The sequence below is a fragment of the Canis lupus genome, chromosome 6 (assembly GCF_011100685.1).
Source record: "Canis lupus familiaris isolate Mischka breed German Shepherd chromosome 6, alternate assembly UU_Cfam_GSD_1.0, whole genome shotgun sequence".
Taxonomy (NCBI): Eukaryota; Metazoa; Chordata; class Mammalia; order Carnivora; family Canidae; genus Canis; species Canis lupus.
Genome location: NC_049227.1, coordinates 76007160 through 76029407, shown reverse-complemented (window position 1 = coordinate 76029407; position 22248 = coordinate 76007160). Strand labels below are relative to the sequence as shown.

Here is a 22248-nt window from a genome sequence, read left to right as displayed (position 1 = left end):
AAGGGTCATCTTTCCAGTCAGCAATTTCATTGAGTAACTTTGGTGTGCCATCGGCTTCTGCCTCGTTATCTGTCCATCTGCAGCCTTACAAGTAATACTCTTGCCCAGCAAAATTATGTTGCTCTAGAAAGTTTATAAATTATATGAAGGAAAGTTCTGTCAATCAAAAATCTTTGGCATCTGTATGTTCATGGGTACTGGCATTTCTTACCCTGTGTTAATGGAAAGTTAATGGATGTTCAGCAAAATTAAATAAGTACTTTCTCTTATTCCAGGTGTCTCTGGGTCTTTAAAATGCAGATGCCATTGTAAATATTGGAAAGGATCCTCCTATACTGTACATACCTTTACCTAAACTAACATGAAATCCTCCCCCTTTTCAAGTAGTATCTTACTAAGATGATGGTATATGAAACATTTACACATTTATTTGTAATACTGTTGTGTGTTTTAAAATACTTCAGATCTCAGTTCTTGGTTCTATTTCAGGTTGAATCATGTAGCTGCTGGTCTTGTCTCACCAAGTCTGAAATCAGATACCTCTAGTAAAGAAATAGAGGAAGCCATGAAGAGAGTACGAGAAGCACAGTCCCTAATTTCTGCTGCTATAGAACCAGGTAAAATATGTTAGGTGGTTGTGTTGAATCTTAAACCATAGGATTGTTGGTGAAAATGATGGTTGCTTAAGTTTGGGAATAATGTTGAGTAATACTGTAGTCATTTTTTAATTTTCTAAATTGTGATAAAAGATGACGTAGTAGAGTGATCTCTCCTGGGTGAGGGTAGGGGATATGTCACCCTGATATTTGAAAATATCTGGAGGTACGTAATTGTTAGGCTGTACCAAGTGCATCTCCAGTGGGAGAGGAGCAGGATGTAGCTGAACATCCTACGATGCTGAACATCCTACGACACCCTACCCCATCCCTCAAAGAGTAATGTGTTCTTGAATCCTAGAGCCTGGATTTATGTTGGCATCTGTTGGGATCGCCTCCTTGATTTTAGTCTTTTATTTGACCTAGAGAACTTTCTAAAAATGCTTCTATTAATGACATTTGTTTAAAGAAAAGCAAATACCTTATTCTTCACAGATTGTCTTTCTGAGATGAAATGATTATCCTACCGTCTGCCCTATATAGATTGAATGTTTCATCCTGGATTATTTTTCCCCCCATTAAATAACGTTTTACTGATTTTTCACTCGTATTTCTTAATAAATGGCAAGGTTTTAGGTATATATAGTTTTAGGAAGATGATTGTAAGTGTAATGTTGGATAAATTAATACCAAGTGCTTTATATCAGTTATTAAATCATCAGAATCAGTGAGTCCAAGGCCACAAGGCAAGCAAGCAGTAGGAGCTTTAGATGGACGGCTGGATATATGTGACACCAAAGTAGGGCACCATGCTGCAACTTTCTGTTCTTATCGAACACTCAGCTAGTAATTGGAATTACTAAAAGTGATTTACTTATAAATCTGAAGATTTTTCTTATTAATACTGACATTTGCAATAAATTATATTAATAAAATGATCTAAGTGTGAAAGAAAAACTTAATCTCACTTTGATTATAGACCATGTATGGAGAATGCAGTGGCTTTAAGTCTCAAGTTAAAGGAATTGTTTCAATGTTGTTTAAAAACTAGGAAATGGGAGTCAAATCATCTGGGTCTGTCTCCTTCTAACTTATACATTGAAAACTGGAGAGGAAGAGGAGGTGCTCAGATTAAGAAAGAGAGCTAAGCTTACTAAAATCCAGTTCTGTCATAGAGTAGTATAGTGCAAAGAGTGAATGAGTCCTGACGTTCTGGAATTGAAGGATAAATATTAAGCCTGTGTATTAACCGCTTTAACATAAATATACAGGAATTTCCTTAGCAGAGGAGCATAGACCTAGGTGGTAAAGAAGGAACATGTTAATGGAGCAAGAATTTAAAAATCCCTATATTTCTGGTTATTTTGAATCTATTAAATATATTTATCTTACAGTTAAGTGCTGGTTGGAGAGAGGTTATTAATGCATAACAGATGAAAGTAAAGTTGTAATCTGGGTGAATTATATTTAGGAAAGTAGAACCTGGGAATGGAAAAAGGGACTCTCATTTAGGAACCTATAAAGAATGAGGATAATCCTTTTCATTAGGTTGTTAATGGATAATACGTCACAGCCCTCCGAGTCTGATACAAATGAAATAGTCAAAGGGACCTTTGGCTAGCTGAAAATCAGAAGTCTAATTTGGACCTACTGAACGCCTAGAAAAAGGGATCACATAACATTTAAGGATGATATATATAAAATCTGAAAATTAAGATAATAATTTCTTAGAATAACTCCCAAATGGGCACAATCTTTCTATCTGATGACTTCTAAATCCAGATTCCTTTCTTTTAAATCCAGATAAGAAAGAAGAAAAACGAAGGCACTCGAGGTCAAGATCACGTTCTAGGAGGAGGAGGACCCCTTCGTCTTCTAGGCACAGGTTAGATTGGTTGTTGTAGGTAGTTAATTATACCTTAGACAAAGATAATTTCTGTATTTCACATTCTTCTTAATTTGCTACCTGTTAATCTACTTAGCTCTACTTGGCTAAAGTGTGTTTTAGTAACTGCTGCCGTTAGCAGAGGTTAGTGTGTGGGTTCCCATATGTATACATGGAGAAAGGAGATGGCCTGAACAGACAAGACAGTTGGTACTTTAAAGCTCCAAAATCCAAGGATGGGAGGAAGGCACTGGGAGTAGAGCGCTAAAATGAGTTAGCAAAAATTTAATTTTCTCATGAAACTTCAGATTTTATCATCAGCAACAAGTTTATTTTTCTTGAGATGATAGGCTTCATGCATTTTTTTCAAGGAAATGTCTGCCGGTACCTTAGTCTGAACAGCCAGTTTGTCGTACTTGTTCTTCCCAGTAAACGTGTTCTTTCACTTTTCACATGGGAAAAGCAGTTAGTTAAATTCACAACTCACACAATCGTGTTCCTTAATAACAACAGCCATTGAGCTTTAATTTGAGAAGTGATTTATGCATTTATTGTACAGAGCATTGCTTAAGGGACTAGATTTAATGTTTACTACTTAGTAGTACTGTGTTAATAGTATTCAAAGAACCAGATTTAAGAAAATGGTTTATATTGCTTCATCAAAGACCTCTAGTGAAAATGGCTTTTTTTTCTTTTTTTCTTTTTTCTTTTACTGCAAGGGCATACTCCAATTGCCAATGAAGAATGCAGCGACTGCTAGGGCAATTCAGTTGCTGCTGCCTTGATTTGTGCTAAGAAGATGCTATCCCTTTGACACCACCATTGCTTTTGCACCATTCAAATGTCAACATGGTGAAAAGGGCAAATATCTTGGTTTTTTTTTTTTTTTTTTTTTTTTTTTTTTTTTAAAGTGATTTTGACCTATGGACCTCATGACAGTGTCAAGTCACTTCATAGACTCCTACAAGGCTATGCATTAGTCCACTTGGCTGCTATAATAGAATACCATAGATTGGGTAGCTTACGGACAAGAGAAGTTATTTTTTCGTGTCTGGAGACTGGGAAGTCCAAGATCAAGGTCTTGGCAAAATAAGTGTTTAGTTGAGGACCTTTGTTAATAAGACTTTTCACTTTATCCTCACAGGGAATGGATGAGGGGTTTAGATCTCTTTCGTAAGGTCATTAATCCCATGAAAGCTGCAGTCTCATGACCTAATTACCTCCCAAAGGTCCCACCTCATATCATCCTATAAGAATTTTGGAAGGGACACAAAATTCAGTCTATAGCAGAATGTTACAGGGTTGTCCTCTATTTTTCTTTTTTTTCTTACCTCCCATCTTTCCCTAGCGTGTCTCATTCTTAAAGATATCTTTCAAAAAAACCAAGTCTGGATCATGTTAATCTTTGAGGAGCGCCCTTATTGGCCTTAAGAACGTGGTAAATAAAACCTGAGAATGGCATTCAGGTTTCTGTACTATTCAGCCCAGTTTATCTTTCCACACTTGTTCATTTGCCACTCCAAAACACTTAACTACAGTACTTTTTGCCTAAATATACATTTCCGTACCCCTCCGTGTTTTTGCTCATAATATTCCCTTCTGCCTAACACTCTTTGCCACATCTTCATCTGCACCCGAGGAACTCCAGTTTAAACAAAAAGGAAAAAGCAAACACTCAGGATCAGCTAAAATTTTACTCTTTATGTGAAATAATTGGTACTAATTATCCTAATTTTCCAGACTATGCTCTTAGGTTTAACACTTAAAAAGTTTGAGAACCTAAGTCCTTTTTCTGTATAGAACCAGTACATACTACTGTTAATCAGATTTTAATTTGAGTTACTTCAGTATGGACCAATGGGAAATAACAGTGAGACACTTAATTTCTTGAACAAGAGTGTTTTTGGACACTTGAAATAACCACGTCATAACAGGGAATTATTATGAGCAGTATTATCTTAAGCATCTTGGCTTGTAAAATGACATACTTTCAACAAACTTTTTAATATGCTAATTTCATATATTTCTCTGATTTTTCTAAGAACTACTGTAAGCTACTAAGTGTGTTAAAGTAGTTCTGCAGCACATTACTCTTAAAAAAATAACTTTCAGGACCTTATAGTGAACAGATGGACGCGGTACCTCTGCTTATTAGGTATTTGAAACTATTTTACATTATTAATTATTTAGGAAGACATTCTAAGAATGTGCTTATGATTTGTAGTTTCTGTATCTGTTTTTTACATATACATTAAAGGTAGGAAAAATGAATTACTCCATTTATTTAAAATGATAGTGAGTTTAAGGTTTTCTTAAAGCCAAAAATCCTCAAAAGATGAGTAATACTTCATTCTGATAACATCAATTTTTTGTTTTCCAATATCTTTCTAATTTTTAAGAAGAAATTGATGATTCTGGTATTTTAGAGTCAATATCACCCAAAATAATACTGGTAAAATTTTTACCTTTTGCTAGAGTCAGGCACTATAGTAATTACTCAAAAGTATAGTGTTGAATAAGACAAATTTACTGCCCATTTTTATGAAGCTTACTGAACAGTAGGTAAGCATTACATGAACAATTTCTAGGCTATAGACATGTTATTGAGAAGGGATTGTTTTAGCAGTTTCCAAATATGGTCAAAAATAGATGATTAAAATGGAAGTTTATTCAGGAAGACCCTAGTGATGAGTTTTGAAACAGCGATTTTTAGAGGAGGAGGCAACAGCAGACGTATTAGGACGCTAGCAAGAGGAAAGAAGGGCACCTACACTAAGGCACTGAGATGAACTTTTAAATTTCATTTTAAGTAACAAATACTTTAATATAGATGATACTGTTTTTGTTTGTGGAAGTAATAGTCTCAAAGAATGCTCTCCACTTGCTGGCTTGCAACTGAGATTTGAATATAGATCTTTATCACTTTTAAAGTGTCTGTCCTCTGGGCATCTTGAAAGAACGAATGTGAAAAGTTTTAGGCTATAATAGAAGTTTCCCATAGAAGCACATTCAATGGTCCCTAGAAGTTAAATGATAAAAGTCTTATGCAAAGGATGCAATTTATTTTTAATTATTCTTAAAAGAGAATGAAACAAAAGGATTAGTGACAACATCATAATGTTAATTGTGCTTCTGAAGTCCTGGAAGAGAACGTGTACAGGATTGAGGAAACAGGTAGGGAGAGGGCCCAGAGAAATGCTTCTGTTATGTGACAGGAAAGAGGTGATGATGTAGAGGCAGTGACAGTTTTGAAGGGAAATGAGAGTTAAACAGTTTGTGCTGAGTTGTATAGATCTATGTCGGGCTCCATTGCTTGGCTTTCTCTCAAATTATAAATCAGAGAAGTGAAATAGTATTTCAGAGAACAACTAGAAATTGTAGAAGGCAACAACACACTAAGTGGTTTCATTTATAGAATGGGAATAATATGCTTTATTATGATTTATTATGTCAGTACTTATGCTGAGAATAATTTAAAGCATGTAGTAAGCACACATAAGTGTTTGGTATTGATAAATAGACTTAACCTGCAGTAGGGAGGAATCCCATAATACACATGCTAAAATATTCTATGTAGTTGTGGAAGATGCTGCTAATGAATCAGATACTTTTTATTTTCCTTTATTCTCTAGCATGATTTTCAGGTTCAGAGTTGTAATGTCAGAGGCATAGGACTCTTTTGACAGGTTGAGTAAAAAGATTAAAAGGTGAGAAATTCCAGGTATTAAGTATTCATTTCTAGGGTATCAAAGATGTTTTAGGGGCCCCTTGGCGGTGCCTCAGTCAGTCGAGCATCCGACTCTTGGTTTTGGCTCGCTCAGGTCATGATCTCAGGGTTCTGGGATTAAGCCTTGCTATCTGGCTACAGGATCTGCTTGAGATTCCACCCCCTGCCACCCCCACCACCCCAACCCTCCAGTCACTCCAAGATACGAAAATCTTAAGAAAAAAAGTTTTATTTATGGACTAAATAATACCAGCAACCGATTGAAATTTACCCCCACTTATTGATGGGTAACCCATATATCTGAATCATTTGATGCTAGTAAGCCAGTCACAAACCTAGTCTTTCTGCCTTTATTAATGTGTATTGGCTTTCTTTTGCATTATTAGGCGGTCAAGAAGCAGATCAAGAAGGAGATCACATTCGAAGTCAAGGAGTCGGCGACGATCCAAAAGTCCAAGGCGGAGAAGATCTCATTCTAGAGAGAGAGGTAGAAGGTCAAGGAGCACATCAAAAACCAGGTACGGTGGACCATTGACATTAGTTGAGAAGACAGATTTGAGAGTTCCCAAGATCCTAAATACGGGCTACTTACCGACAAAAGAGTTGATGAAAGGACTTAAGGTTAGATTGGAGAAAGGAACTATTTCAAATTTGTAAACTTGAGATTTCTCCTTAGAGCTGAAAACCTACATAAGATTTCTTTGTAGTAAAAATTTTTAGGTGACCTACTACCTTCTTTCATTTCCTTCTTTACACTCAACCCTGCTAAAGCTATAGTGCTACCACCATTCCTCCTGATAATGCTGGAAAGTTTATGGCAGACAACTATGCCTTAATTCACCTTTAAAAAAATCCCGTTATCGGCACCTTATAAACATTAAGCATTGCTAGATTGTAAACACTGAGCCGTGCTTAAGACAGTCCCCTTATCTCATGATGGGAATGAGTTAGAGGTTAAAGTTGAGGATTCATTAAACAGTCATCGTACCTTAACATTTTCTTTTGACTTAAACATGCATTCTTTCAGCAGTGGTCTTTCATATAGGGCCAAACCCTTTTAAGATAATGGGTAGTCCGTCTTTTTCTTTTTTTTTCTTTTTTTTCTTTTTTTTTTTTTTCAGAGATTTTTCATTTATTCCTGAGAGAGACAGAGAGAGGCAGAGACCCAGGCAGGGGGAGAAGCAGGCTCCATGCAGGGAGCCCAGTGCGGGACTCGATCCCAGGACCCTGGGGTCGCGCCCTGAGCTGAAGGCAGGCGCTCAACCGCTGAGCCACCCAGGGGTCCCAATTAATATGTAGTCTTTTTTGTTGTTGTTTTAAATTTTTATTTATTCATGAAAAGAGAGAGAGGCAGAGACATAGGCAGAGGGAGAAGCAGGCTCACCTCAGGGAGCCCGACATGGGACTCGATCCCGGGACCCCGGGGACACGCCCTGGGTGGAAGGCAGCTGCCAAACCGCTGAGCCACCCAGGGATCCCTAATATGTAGTCTTGAGTAACATTTGCCATGTCATTGTATTTGCACTTGAACAATCTTCACAGTAGCAAGAGAACTATCACTTTTAAAAAGTGCTTAGGGGGCAGCCCGGGTAGCTCAGGGGTTTAGCAGTCTGCCTTCAGCCTGGGGCATGATCCTGGAGACCCGGGATCGAGTCCCACATCAGGCTCCCTGCATGGAGCCTGCTTCTCCCTCTGCCTGTGTCTCTGCCTCTCTATCTCTGTATCTCTATGAATAAATAAATAAAATAGATTTAAAAAATAAATTTAAAAAAGGGGCTTAGGCTTTTATTATTTTTTTCACATTTATAGTTGTCGCACACGTACAGTTGCACAATGCTAGTGTTTTTTTAGCAACTGTTTCTTTCTAAAATATTTGCCTAATTTTCTAGAAGCGACTTTTTATACTATTGTCCATTTATATATTTAATTATGTAATTAAAAATAATCAGAGTCCAAAAAAGTTTGTTCTTGGTGAGCATGTAAGTCAACTGGGAACAAAGTTTTGGGGGTGGCTCTGCTGAGTATTCAGCCGTGAGGAGGCTTTTAGTTATTCTATTTTACAGAGGGGGTTCTCTTAATCCAATTGATTAAGCAAAGCTGAATAATGAAATGTGTATCATACAAAGAGGAGTTGGGCATGCTTTCCCTCAAGGGCCTTTTTTTATACGAGTGGGATCAAGGTAATTACCAAGGAAGGCTCCTTGTTAGTAGTTTGGGAAGATGATTGAGAAGTGACTGGTGGTTGCGTTCTGACGGTGTTGACTGCACTTTGGAGCGTGGCTGTAGGCAGAGGATGTTGTTTACAGAGTTAGCGTAAGTACCTGGAATGGCAGGGTAGCGAGTAGTACCGGGGAAACTAGATGAGGTCGAAGAGGTGTTGTGGGACAGGTGACAAACCGGAGGCTGTGGTGTTGCCACTGCCGAGTTTGTACCTGCCCCAGGAGGCAGTGGGAACAGACGGAAAAGTTACAGGATGGAGGGTTACTGCTTTCAAATGTGTACTTTGGAAGGATTTCTGATAGAGGATCAGTTTGGGGAAACATGAGGGAGTCCTTAAGGGCGACTCTAATCACAGTAACTAGAAATTAAAGAATTGGAACGAGGAGGGGGTAAGTCATGGAAGCAGGGTGACCAAAGAGGGGAAGGACTTAGAAAAACAAGAGGAATGAGGGATACTGGGGGGCCCAGGTGGCTCAGCAGTTGAACATCTGCCTTTGGCCCAGGGTGTGACCCCGGGGTCCTGGGATCGAGTCCCACGTCGGCTCCCTGCATGGAGCCTGCTTCTCCCTCCTCCTGTGTCTCTGCCTCTCTCTCTCTCTCTCTCTCTCTCTCTCTCTCATCAATAAATACAATCTTTAAAAAAAGAAAAGGAATGGAGGGATACTTCCAATCTCTGCCGTTACAGTCGAGGATAGGTATAGGTGTGGGTGCAGGACTTCCCATTCAACAAATATGTTGATTACCTTTACCCAGGATCTTGGGGAGAAGGGTAATCTGGGGGAAATGCTGCAGGAAGTAAAAGTTAAATGTACAAGAATATGTGAAAGATTGAGAACTGAGGTATGTGTGGGAACAGCCCAGTGTGATGGGGTATTTTTCTGATAGCTTTGGAGAGCCCAGAACGTGTAGCAGGAGAAAGTAGGTGGGCGTGGTCCATGGTGTAAAGGTCAGCAGCAGCGCAGGGTATGTGCTTGGGAAGAATATTGGTAATTGATGATTAAACGTGGTAGCACTTCGTGGGTTTGGGCCTGAGAGTAGAGGACGCAGGGCCGTGTGAATGGGGAAGCTGGTGACCCGCTGGGAGGAGAGGGGCCGTTGAGGAGCCTGGAGATCGTTGTGAAAACTGTTGGTGTCTGTTGCCAGCGTACCAGGAAATTGGACAACATCCTGTATTATTTTTTCACCGCATAGTCTGTTTTGCTCTATTGGAGAGAAGTTTATGTGGAACAGCAGGAAGTGGAATTTGTCTCTAAGTTATTTCCCACTGATCTGCCACTTCAGCTCGTTTCTGTAAGGAGGTGGCAGCGGAGCTCGTTGTGCCGGTGTTATTTGCAGCGCTGTGTTAATTTAATGCGTTCGTTAAAATTGTGTTTGTTTATTAGAGACAAAAAGAAAGAAGACAAAGAAAAGAAACGTTCCAAAACACCACCAAAAAGTTACAGCACAGCCAGACGTTCCAGAAGTGCAAGCAGGTGAGGGGGTGGTACTGTGTTCTTGGCACCTTTTATAACTTGCGCAAGAATATCCGTGGGCCGTGGGCATGAAATGGTTTCCAGTTCGTAGGTGCATACGTCAGTGTCGACGTTTTTTAAAGGCCATTTGTGAAGAATAACGTGAAGGGTTTTTACTTCATGTTTTCCCGCGTTCTGTTTGAAATGACATGGAATTCAACAGAGGTCAGGTTTTAGGTTTGCCAAATACATAGCACATCCTGATTCGGTCTGTCGGTGACGTCTTAATGGCTGAGATACGCTGAAGTGCTACATTAACTTCATTACGTCATGTTTAAAACATCCACGTGCATGCAGGCACCGGTTTATTGATAAAATGAGAGGCCTTGTATGTAAGTTCCGATCTAGGTCCTTTATTGTGCCACAGTGAAAATTTCGGTGTTGCAGCTTCACTGCACAGAACCTGTATTTTTCGCTCCCGAGGTGGTTCCGACGCCTGTAGGAAGCGTCGCCTGCTTCCATCGTCTTCCACACCCGCTTGCACTGTCGCGCTGCCGGGCTCTGTTGTGGTATCTTGATTGTGCAGATTCACTGGGAGGCTCACGCTCTGTATAAGAAACAGCTCAGTGGATGAAAGACCTACATATAAAAGTCCAACTGAAACTTTCGAGAAGAAAACATAGAATTAACTCTTTATGGCCTTGCATCTGGTAGTGGTTTCCTCGATGGCAACGAAAGAGAAATAGAGAAAAATTGGAAATCATCGCTCCTAAAGGCGTGTGTGTCAGAGAACACGATCAAGAAAGTCAGGATGGCCCAGAGTGCTAGGAGGTGCTTGCAAATCGTAGAGAAACTAGGAAGGCCCTTGTTACCTGGGACGTGCGAAGGATTCTAGACGTAACCAAGTGCCAGTGGGTCGTGAGAGGCTGAGGGGAGTGCAGATCAGAAGCACTGCGCGTCGTGCTTTTTCTCTCGATGCTTACATCAAAAATGTGGCGTTCCCAGAAGGGGATGGCGAGATTTTTTTTAAAAGATGATAACCAGTGGTTGGGGAGGATGTGAAGACACTGGAACTCTGTGCGTTGCTGGTAGGAACGTAAAATGGGGCAGATGCTTTGGGAAACCATTTGGCCATTCCTTAAAAAGTCCAGATTTCTTGACACAGTAGTTCCCTCTGGGGGTGTAAAGCGCCGCGGCCACACGGACACGTCTTCGCAAGTGTCCTAGCAGCCAGCGCCGGCAGCCCAGGAGTCCGCCCGCATGTCCGTGAACTAACTCGGGTCGACAGGGGCCCGGGCCTCCGGGGAGGACCGTTCAGCGGTTCACAGAGGGAAGGTGTCCGCTAGAGGCTCTGGGGCAGCACGCGCGACAGCCGCCTGGCCCCGGCCGCGTGGCGCCGACCCCGTTGGCAGGAAGTGTCCGTGAAGTGTCCACAAGGGGCAGGTTGAGGCGGGGCTAGATGGTGGCCAGGAGCGGGGCTAAGGGCGGGTGCCCGCGGGGGCACGGGGGCGTCCTCCCTGGAGCACGGCGCGGCCTCGCCTCCGGCCTCCGCAGAGGTTTGAACCCGCTCCACCCGGGTTACCCTGGGGGGCGGTTGTGCGGGTCCAGGGCTGCAGGGACCGTGTGACGAAGCCTGAGAGCTGGGGGCCTGGGGGGTCACGGGGCGAAGGGCGAGGAGGAGCCTGAGCAGGTGTGTGGAGTCCGGTGTCCCTCTGTGCCTCCCCTCGGTGGTGGCCCCCCTGCGGGTCCCCGAGTCTCAAGGCGAGCGCCCGAAGCAGGAGGGGCCACGTGTGTGGGGGTGGGGGGGCACGGAGGAACAGCGCCTTCCAGAACCGAGCTGCGGCCGCAGGAGCAGGCGCGGGCCGCGTGTAAGCGTGGTTGGTGCGTCTGTGCTTCTAGAGAGAGACGGCGGCGGCGGAGTCGCAGTGGCACCCGGTCTCCCAAAAAGCCTCGGTCGCCTAAAAGAAAGCTGTCGCGTTCACCGTCCCCTCGGAGGTAAGGATGTCGGTGCTGGGGCCCCGGGTCTGTGTCGTCGTCGTCGCCCGCCCCCCCCCCCCCCCCCCCCAGGTCTTCCCGTGGCTCGGTGCCCTGTGCCCTGTGCCCTGTGCCCTGACCCAGGCTGCGCAGCCGCACTCGCCGGGAACTGAGCAGTGCGTAGAGCGCGTTGGTTTGAGGCTGTGTGTGTCCCTGTCCCCCTAGACATAAAAAGGAGAAGAAGAAAGATAAAGACAAAGAGAGAAGCAGAGATGAACGGGAACGATCAACAAGCAAGAAGAAGAAAAGTAAAGACAAGGAGAAGGACCGGGAACGAAAGTCGGAGAGCGACAAAGACGTCAAAGTAGGTTTACAAACGGGTTTGCTCCGGCGCTCGGGGGAGCGCGGGGGATCTTGCCAGCCGGTCTTTCTGGAAAGACGTTTACTTCTTTATTCTCCTTGGCAAAGCAGGTCACACGGGATTACGACGAAGAGGAGCAGGGCTACGACAGCGAGAAGGAGAAGAAGGAGGAGAAGAAGGCAGCCGAACCGAGTTCCCCTAAGACGAAGGAGTGCTCGGTGGAGAAGGGGCCGGGCGACGCCCTCCGGGAATCCAAAGTGAATGGGGATGACCATCACGAGGAGGACATGGACATGAGTGACTGAGCCCGGCCCGCGGCGCCCACCTGTAAACATGCATCAGTGTCATTCCTCGTGCGACCTCAACGCTGTATTTGTTCATCTCCGACCTAGGTGTGCACAGCTCTGAGTTACAAATGGTTATAAAGCTCCTGATAGTGATATTAGTCATTTACACCCCAAAGCTTCTAGAAAACGATACACGAGTAACCAGTTGTTGACGTGGTGAGATCTGATCGAGTAACCAAGCAGCTGTACCATCCTGGTGCTGCTTCACAACACAACGAAAAGCTGCATGCGTCTCCAGCAGGCATGGATTGTTTCTGTTGTATGATCCTCTTTATTAAGTCAGTTCACTTATAGTATTTCTAGAATTTGATTCATTGCCGTATAGAGCCCTGTAGGGAATGCACTGATTGCATGTTAATTGTGGCAGGAATATCCTAAATGTCATTAAAATCCTCCAACATGATGGATCTCCTTACGGTCTTGTTTGTTGACATGACAAATTAACATTCTTCTAGTTACATCTGAAAATGAACATTTGAAATAGATAATCCTTTAAGCCTCGTGGCTGAATTTTCGTGGCTTTTGTTTAACTCTGAAAGGTTATATATATGCACTAACCTTTTTTTGATGGCTGATTAGGCTTTAATTACGAAACCAGGTTTCAGAGGAAGCGGTCTCCGGCAGTGGGTCAGTAGCATATTTTGAAGTAGAGTTGTATACTTTTTCATAAGGTGTTTGGGAATTTGTTTTCCTGAAATAATTTATTCCACGTCGTGACATCAGTGAACGCGTCTGCCTATCCTGAGTCCATCTGCAAAAGGAAGTTCTCTCTCGTCCCGATTGTCAGTTTTCCAGTCTTTTATTAATTTGTTTTAATCTCCGTGTTGGAAAAAAGGGGTAGTGCATTTTAAATTGACCTTCATATGCTTTTAAAATAAGACAAATCTACTTGATAATGTACTTTTTATTTGATCTCGAGTTGTATAAAACCAATAAATTTGTGTTACTGTTACTGCAGTAGTAACCTTATGCACACGGTGATTCCATGTTAAATGCAAAGTAGTTAGGCGACTGTTTTCTTAGTTACAGGAGTTTCGAGCTTCACTTTTGTGCAGTAAAAGCAAAAGTAGGCTACAGTCTGTGCCATGTTGATGTACAGTTTCTGAAATTGTTTTACAAGACTTTGATAATAAAACCCTTAAACTTATGCTGATGCTCCTGTAAACCTGCATTTGTGTTTATTGACACAAGAACACACCCCGGGGGTCCGAGGGGCGCGAGCGGACCCCCAAGCACAGCGGCCCCGACCCGGCGGTGCGGCCCGGCGGCGCCTTCGGGGGAGGGGGGCTCGCGGGGCGCACGGCCAGGTGCGGCCGCCCTGGGTCTCGGGCCATCGGGGGGGGGGGGGGGGGGGGGGGGGGGCGTCGTCCCAGACGGTGCCCCGAGCCTCCCCTCGTCACCCTGAGGACCCGGCGCCCCCCCGCCCCGGGGCCTCCAGGCGGAGCAGCGAGGCGCTGGGCCTCGACGTTTCCAGGTCCCAGGTCCCGGGCTCCCACGTGGGTGTCCGTCGCCCCCACCCAGGGCGGGGCGCCCTGGGCTGGGCCAGGGAAGCGGGCGGGGGGGCAGGGGCCTGGGGCGCGGCCACCTCGGCTGCTTGGCGGCTTCGGAGCAGCCGGTCCAATGTGCCCCGCTGTCCGGGTGAGCGACTGCGCCACCCCGCGGCCCGGCCCCGCGGCCCCCTCCCTGCCCGGAGCGCTGGCCTCCTCGCCGGTGCCCCCGGGGCCCCTGTGCGGACGGACGGTGCCGGGGACGCGGGGACACCCGCCTTGGGTCCGTGGGACAAGGACGGGGAGCCCGGCCCGCGGCTGCACCCGGAGAGCGCGGGCGCCATCCAGGACCGCCACCCCCCCCCCCCCCCCCCCCCCCCCCCCCCGCAGGGCTCCATCCCCCCCAGGGCTCCATGCTCCATCCCCCCCCCCCCCCACCCCCGCAGAGTTCCATCCCCAGCAGGACCTGCAGGCTCATTCTCTCATGACCCTCTACCGTTTCCCCCTGTGTAAGAATGTGTGATGCACACAAAGTACAAACGGTGCTGATCCCGTTTGCGCAGGGCCTCCGCCCCCAGTGGCCCTTAGAAGTGAAGTCGCGGGGCCTCCTGACTGGGGGTGGTGGCAGCCGCGCGCCCGCCGCTGAGGGCTCAGCTATGGGAAGTGTTTCAGCTTCCCCGAAGCCGTCCAGACCGTCACCTGTACCTGTGCTCCCGGCAGCCACCGCACCTGGCCGATGCTCCCCCTGTGACACCCGACAGGTGCAGAGGGAGGAGACCTGGGTGTCGGGAAGCATCTCCCTGAGGACAGGAATCGTGTCCTGCAGGGACGCCTGTCCCAGGGGCAGGGATACCGAGCACTTCTCAGGGGCCACCGAGGATGACCCCGTTACCGCCTCCCGACTTCCAACAGTTGCTTCGCTCACAAATGGAAGGCACGTGGGATTTTGTGGACTCCCGCAAAACCTAGGTTTTCACGTGAGATCATCAAAATGAAGGGTGTTTGGATCTGCTCACGGACGGTGCGCTTCAGGCACCGGGACACAGCGCGCACAGCGCTGCACTCAACAACTGGATTAAAAGGCACATTTTGAAAAGTCTAATATTGTGAAAAGTTTATTTGCATTTATTGACTCCTTGTTTTCACCATCATAAGAGATACATTTGCTTGTCCTTTGTGATCAAAGACATTTTGGAATGGATAATCTACTACTCTTTATGAAAGAAAAGGAGAGGAGTTAAGAACAAAATCCAAGTGCAAAAGTTCTCAGTAGTCTCCCTACCTCCAGTGTACCCCAGCAAGCCAGTCACAGCTCCGAGGAACCCAAGTCCCAAGCTGCAGGCTGCCACGCTGCTTCTGCGTCAGGTCGTCCGCACGTGTGCAAGAAGATCCGCAGCACCTTCCTGCAGGACAGCACGCTCCCAGGGAGGGCCCGGGGCAACAGCGGCCACGGCCACGGCCACGGCCACGCAGCCCCGCAGCCCTGCTCGCCCGTGCCATCACACGGGAGGACTCCACCTCCAAGTCCCCTGATCAACAAGCCTTCCCAAAATAACAGGGATCAACTGCTAGTCCATAAACCTAATCTGGGTTTACCAGCTCTTTCCACAAAATTCAACAGACCCACATACGGTGGGAGTAATTGGTCTTTGAATCTGTAACTATGATCACTTCATTATAAAATGTAATAAAATGTCAACATATGCAATGTCGTGTTTCAGCATGGAAGATGCAGCTTTATAGATGTTTATTATAAAATTTTCTTATGGTTGATGCTTTGGATTTTTAAATAAATCATCTCTTCAATAAAAGTCTCTAAATTCATTCAAATTATTTAAAATCCTGGAAAAAGTTTAGACTGTTGGTCGCTCTACAAAATTTGACAGATGCATTCTGACACATTGATCAGGATACATTTAAAAAACATTTTTTAGCTAAGCTCTTTAATATAACATAACATTTTATGACTGTTAAACATTATTCTCCCTAATTTATTTTCAGTCTTGGACCTTTAAACCGTCTTGGAATAAATATGAAAAATTTTAAATGCAAAAATGAGTAATGCATGATTTCACTTTGGAGATTAAAATCAATAAATATTTTCTCGTGACTTAAAAAAATAAACAGTAGGAATCGTCAATCCTGTGTACATTTCTGGAATTTAGCTTGTAACAAATATATTCTGTTAGCATATAAAATGTTTTTTTACCTTACTTTGAAAGCATTAAGTATGTAGGGATGTCCAAAGTACGTGGGTGGGTTTTTTTTTTTTTTAAACTGACAAGAATGCATCCATATTCCATTAAAAACAAACAGAATAATCAGAATGATGTGCACTTATTAGGAAGCGAGTTTAAAAATTTGGAGATTGTTTAAAGTGCTGAGATTTGGAAGAGGAATATCTTTAAGCATGCTAACCATACCTTATCATGAACACAAAAAGGACTTTTAAACTCAGGTTTAGGAAAAAAAAAAGAAAAAATAGAGGTTCTATGAAAGGAAGATTAGTAACAAACATTTTCCATTGAAGAAAGAATTCAGGTAAAAACAAATAGCACCACAATGAATTGCACTAAGGTGCTAAAGGAGGTACCTTATTCCCTGCAGAGTGAACGCTCCTTCTGAAATGTATTGCAACATATAAATGCAATTGTTTAATGGTTACCATTTGGTTCATTCATCTACAGAAAACTGCATTCCTTCTAGTTCATTATACTGAACAAACATTCAAATTACTGAACTATACATAATGTTACATAGTTTACATTTTATGAAAACAAAGCTTGAAGGAATATTTATAAATGTCACCTTGAATATAAGATGACAAGTTTAAAAGGGCTTCATATCTCTTAAGACATTTAATTTATGTTAATGGTCCAGGAGTGTTTTAGATATAGATATAGATATAGATATATTTATATGCATATATATTTCAACAAGAAGTGTAAAAATCTTTAAAAACAAATCACAGCACTTATAGCTGTTTTACATAAGAAGTACTCAGGGTCATTAAGGTGTCAAACTATTACACTTATAATATGTATATTTTTAAAAAGACTGAAAATGGCACATCAGGAAACTTGCCGAAATTCTTTTTAAAGGCCCATCTCATTGTATCGTATTACTGATGTGTCGGCTCAATGTAATTCCCTTTTCTTCTCAGAACACCTGTCCCTTCTACTTGGATTCACTTCTGGGTCTCTGTATCTGCTTGCTTTCCTTGGTGAGAGGACATCACTTTCCATGTCAGCTAAAGATCAGGAAAACGGCTCGGGTCTTCCTTATAGTCATCGGGTATAGTGAAGATGGAGCCATCAAATTCATCATATCGAAACTCCTGAAAAGTCACAGTGGCTGTGATCGTAGGAAACACGGGAATATCTAGAGAGGACGATCAATGACAACATTGTAAAATGTTTATCTATTTACAGACTAGAAATACTATCCGAGATATCCACGCCCCTTAAATGTAAGGAAGCACTGAATACTCGGGAACTGATGAGTCCTAATACGTGTCCAACAGTGGGTGCGTCTATTTTGGAGAAGGGCTTTGTATTGGTGGAGAGAGAGACACACCAAGGCATCAAGAATCACATCACAAGGGCGGCCCGGGTGGCTCAGCAGTTTAGTGCCGCCTTCGGCCCAGGGCATGATCCTGGAGACCCGGGATCGAGTCCCACGTAAGGCTCCCTGCATGGGGCCTGCTTCTCCCTCTGCCTGTGTCTCTGCCTCTCTCTCTCTCATTTATAAATAAGTAAAATCTTAAAAAAAAAAAAAAAAAGAATCACATCACAAATACAAGTTCTCATGGCTTCCCAACCTTAAACCTATTAAGACAGAGTCCCCCAGGTTCTTATCTTTTTCTTGGGGCCAAGAGACAGATATATTTGTACTTTTCACATTCTGGCATCTTTTCTATTCATATCATAGTGTATATACTATTCGGACCCTGAGCTGATTTCTCTTCATTCTAATACAAAAGAAATACAAATAACAAATAATTTTACATTTTGTCATGGTTAAAAACACACACCCACACAATTACATGAAGTTTAAACTCCAATGTCCCTAAGTAAAGTTTATTGGAACATACGATGCCATGCATTTACTTACTGTCTATGGCTGCTTTTGTTTTCCAACAAGAATTAAGTAGTTGTGACAGAAACCATATGGCTCACAAAACCTAAAATATTTACTATCCTTCAGAAAAAGTTAATGACCCATCTTAGGCATTGGAAACAAGGGAAAAAAACAAGTGAGTGGGAGAAAAAAATAAATCATTCATCGATGGAGATTATATCCGGGTTGGGAGACATGGGAAATAAGTGAAAGTGAGTGTAACTAAGAATATAGAGAGAGGTAGTAAAGCACGGTGGGGAGAAAGGAGTCTCCGTGTTGGAGCTCTTGACCAGGGTGGTCATGAGAAAACATCAATTAAGTGACCTTCCAGCAAAGACCTGAGCCGTGAACCATACAGCTGCCCAGAGGGAAAAAATCCCAAGCAGAGGGAACAGTACAACAGCCCTAAAAAAGACAGCGTCCCGTGTATCCTGGGAACAGCTAAGAGGCCAGTGTGGCTGACAGGTGAGTGAAAGGAAGATGAACAGGAGGAGAGACAGGCGCCCAGATCAGGTGGGGTTTAGGTCAACAAGTCTTTGGCTATTTCTCTGGATGAAAAGGAGAACCAGTGGAAGGTCGTGAGCAGGGAGGTGACGTGCACTGTGTGGGCAGATGTGATGAGAATGTCATGGAGGCTGACGAGTAAAAGGAGAGACGCGTTCCAGAAGGAGCAGACATGCAGGGAGACGATCGAGAGAGAGTTCTGTCCAAGAAGTCAGAGGAAACCTGAAGACGACCTATCATTCACAGGGATGAGGACTGTACACAAGAGAGTCAAGTCCTGGAGAGATTATCAGAACGATAACAGAGCGGAGCCAGCAGGTTTAACAGCAGGAGTATCAATTATAAACACAGTTAAGAGTGGAAGAGAGAACATGCAGTGAACAGCTGGCCGCCTCTAGTTCGGGGCTACGACACAGACACTCGGCCCGTACTGAGTGCTCCACTTTTCCCACATCTGCACAAGCATTTGGTGTTCCCATGTTTTATTTTAGCCATTCTGTTCGGAGTGTAAAGTGATGCTGTGGTTTTATTTGCCTTTCCCGAATGGTTAATACGACTCAACATTGTTTATGTGCTTACGTTCCATTTACGTATTTTCTCTGGTGAAATGTCTGTGTCTTCTGCCCTCTTCTAATGGGCCTGTTCTGTTACTGATGAGTTTTAAAAGTTCTTGTGTTTTCTTTCTTTTAACTAAGTCTTTCAGAGAGCAAACAGTCTTCACTTTTCATGATGTCTAATTCATTGATTTTTCTTTTCACACATCATGCTTGTGAAGTCTAAGAACTCCTTGCTTAAACCTATATCCCTAAAGTTTTTTCTGTTTATTTCCTAAAAGTTTTATAGTTTTACATTTTATATGTAGACTCAAGTCCATGATACCTTTTCAACTAATTTTTATACGAACTGCAGGACTTAGGTAGAGGTTCCTTTTTTTGCCTTTGGATGTCCATTTGTTGAAAAGGCTATCTTTCCTCCATCAAACTGTTATCGCATCTTTATAAAAAATTAGTGTGCATATTTATGAGGGTCTATCTCTGGATTCTCTGTCTGTCATGTTGTTTATATATTCATCCCTCAGCCTGTAGCACACAATCTTGATTACTACAGCTATATAGTAAATATTGAAACTGAATAGACAACTCACATTTTATTGTTTTTCAAAATTGTTTTGGCTATTCTTTTGGAGATAGGGTCTGCAGTTTGCAGAAGTAATCAAGTTAAAAGTCGTTAGAGTGATCTCTAATCCAATATGATCAGCGTCCTTAAAAATGGGGAAATTTGGAGACACACAGCAAGAAGTTCAGTGAAGGCAAAGATCGGAGTGACTCTTCTAGAAGACAAGGAAAATCGCCAGAAACTAGGGGAGAGGCATGGATAGCCCCGGAAGCCCATGAAAGAGACCTCAGATTTGTAACTTCCAAAACCATGAGAAAATACAGCTCTATTGTTCAAACAACCAAGTTTGTGGTATTCTGTTACAGCAGCCCTAGAAAACTAATACAGATATTCTAGATTCTTTGCCTTCCCATGTAAATTTTAAAATAATCTTGTCTGTTTCTACAAAAGACTATTGCTGGGATTGTGCAAGAACTATGCTAAACCTGCATAGCAACTGGGGAGAATGAACATCTTTCCTATGTTGAATTTTCCAATCCATGAGCATGGTATGTCTCTCCATTTGTTTAGATCTTCCTTTAATTTCATTCATTAGTGTTGTATGATTTTCAACATATAAATAATGTATATGTTTAGTCAAAATTATGCCTAAATATTTCTTTTTACAATTGTCTAATTGTAAATAGTACTTAATATTTAAATTCTGATGTCTATGTGTTCAATGCTAGTATTTAGAAATACTATTGGTTTTTTTATGTTTAATTTGTATCCTGCCATCTTGCAGAACCCATGAATTCTGGTTTCTGGTAGAATCACTAGGATTTCTACTTACAGAATTATGTCTTTTGCAAACAGAAAAAGTTTTCTTTCTTTCTGCTCTGAATGCCTTTGTTCCCTCCATTTCATTCTTTACTGTATTTATTATCCATTTGATTTCTGCAGGCTTGTAGTACTATCCCATATTATTCCTTATTTTGATAATTTGTGTTTTCTCCCTTTTTATCAGTCTTGCTGCAAATGTGTTCATTTTATCGATCTTTTCAAAGAACCAGTTCTTTGCTTCATTGACATTCAAGATTTGTTTTGTTTCCTCTTTCACGGATTTCTACTGTTATTTCCTTCTTTCTGTTGACTTTAGGTTTATTTTGCTCTTCTTTTTCTCTTACTGTCTAGTATGAATATATAATGATTAATTTTTTATTCTTTTACAATTATTGAAGTTTGTTTTATGGCCCAGGATTTGGCCTACCCTGGTATAGGAAGTTTCATGAGCGTGTGAAAAGAACGTGTATTTAGCCAATGTTGGGTAAACTGTACTATAAATGCCAATTAAGTGCTGTAGTTTAGGTGTTCTGTATCCTTGCTGATTTTCTGTCTAGTTGTTATATCAACTGTTTAGGGAAGAAGAGTGATGAAGTCTCCAATTATAATTTTAGATGTTTTCCTTTCATTTCTTTCAGAAGTTTTTGTTTCCCCTACCTTGTAGCTCTGTTCATTGGTACATATACATGTAGAATTGCTATTCTTCATGAATTGATCCTCTCATCATTATAAAATATCCCTATCTGTTTCTGATCATTTTCTTTGCTCCGAAATCTACTTTATCTAACATTAAGAGAGTTACTCCTGTTATCCTTTGATTAATGTTTACATGAAACATCCTTTCACTTTCAACCTTCCTATATCATATATGGAGGCATGAAAAGAACATATACTTGGGTCATGTTTTTTAATCCATTTTGCCAATCTCTATCTTTTAAACAGTCTATTTAGACTATTTACATTTAATGGAATTATTTACATATTAATTAACAGTCTATTTAGACTATTTACATTTAATGGACTTATTCACATACTAAGTCTGCCTTTTTGTTGTTGTCTCTGGTTTTTTATTTCATTTTCTTTTCTTGCCTTCCTGTAGGTTACCACACTACTTTAGAATTTCATTTGTCTATAGTGTTTTTGAATATACCTCTTTGTATAGTTTCTTTAGCTATATATATTTTATATATGTTATATATAACTAATTTGCCATAGTCTTTTAGTGTCATCCTTTTAGCAGTTCAAGTGAAGTAGAGAAACTCTGCCTCCCTTTATGTGCCTTCACCTTCTCCCCTTTACAATATAATTGTAGATAAAAGTAACAATGGAGATATAAAACTAGACTTTCAAGTAGCCTGGCTATGAAAAACAAAGATTAAGGACCAAGTGCTAAGTAGGGTAGAATTAAAGGGGTTATTTTACTTAGTTGGTTAAATTTTGAAAGGGAAAAGACCTGAACAAAGCCTAACAACTAAGAAAAAGCAGTTAGAGAAGGAAGTCTGAAGATAAAAGAAAAATATGGGGAGACCTGATAGAGTAAGCTTTTTAAAAGAAATGGAAGAACAGATCCATAGTACAAATGGAAAGATTATGCAAGTTAAGAAGAGAAGTACCACTTCCACTGAGATAGGAAAGATAA

At 42.3% G+C, this 22248-nt stretch overlaps 2 protein-coding genes across 8 annotated transcripts in view; one reads left to right on the top strand and one right to left on the bottom strand.

Moving 5' to 3' along the window:
* The window catches only part of SRSF11 (serine and arginine rich splicing factor 11), a 28265-nt gene extending 14539 nt beyond the window's left edge, over window positions 1-13726 (top strand). For 5 of the 7 annotated variants that reach the window (XM_038541672.1, XM_038541668.1, XM_038541675.1 and 2 more), the window contains 7 exons: window positions 490-617; window positions 2400-2481; window positions 6595-6726; window positions 9811-9900; window positions 11779-11874; window positions 12079-12217; window positions 12322-13726. In XM_038541672.1, the coding sequence (XP_038397600.1) occupies window positions 490-617; window positions 2400-2481; window positions 6595-6726; window positions 9811-9900; window positions 11779-11874; window positions 12079-12217; window positions 12322-12519 (865 nt within the window). In that variant the 3' untranslated portion in view covers window positions 12520-13726. The remainder of the gene's footprint in view (window positions 1-489; window positions 618-2399; window positions 2482-6594; window positions 6727-9810; window positions 9901-11778; window positions 11875-12078; window positions 12218-12321) is intronic. The other 2 variants (XM_038541669.1, XM_038541670.1) reach the window with 2 other exon arrangements.
* Window positions 13727-15145: 1419 nt separating this feature from the next.
* Window positions 15146-22248, bottom strand: part of ANKRD13C (ankyrin repeat domain 13C) — an 85186-nt gene continuing 78083 nt past the window's right edge. The window contains exon 13 of the mRNA XM_038541667.1: window positions 15146-17429. Within this exon, the coding sequence (XP_038397595.1) occupies window positions 17299-17429 (131 nt within the window). The 3' untranslated portion in view covers window positions 15146-17298. The remainder of the gene's footprint in view (window positions 17430-22248) is intronic.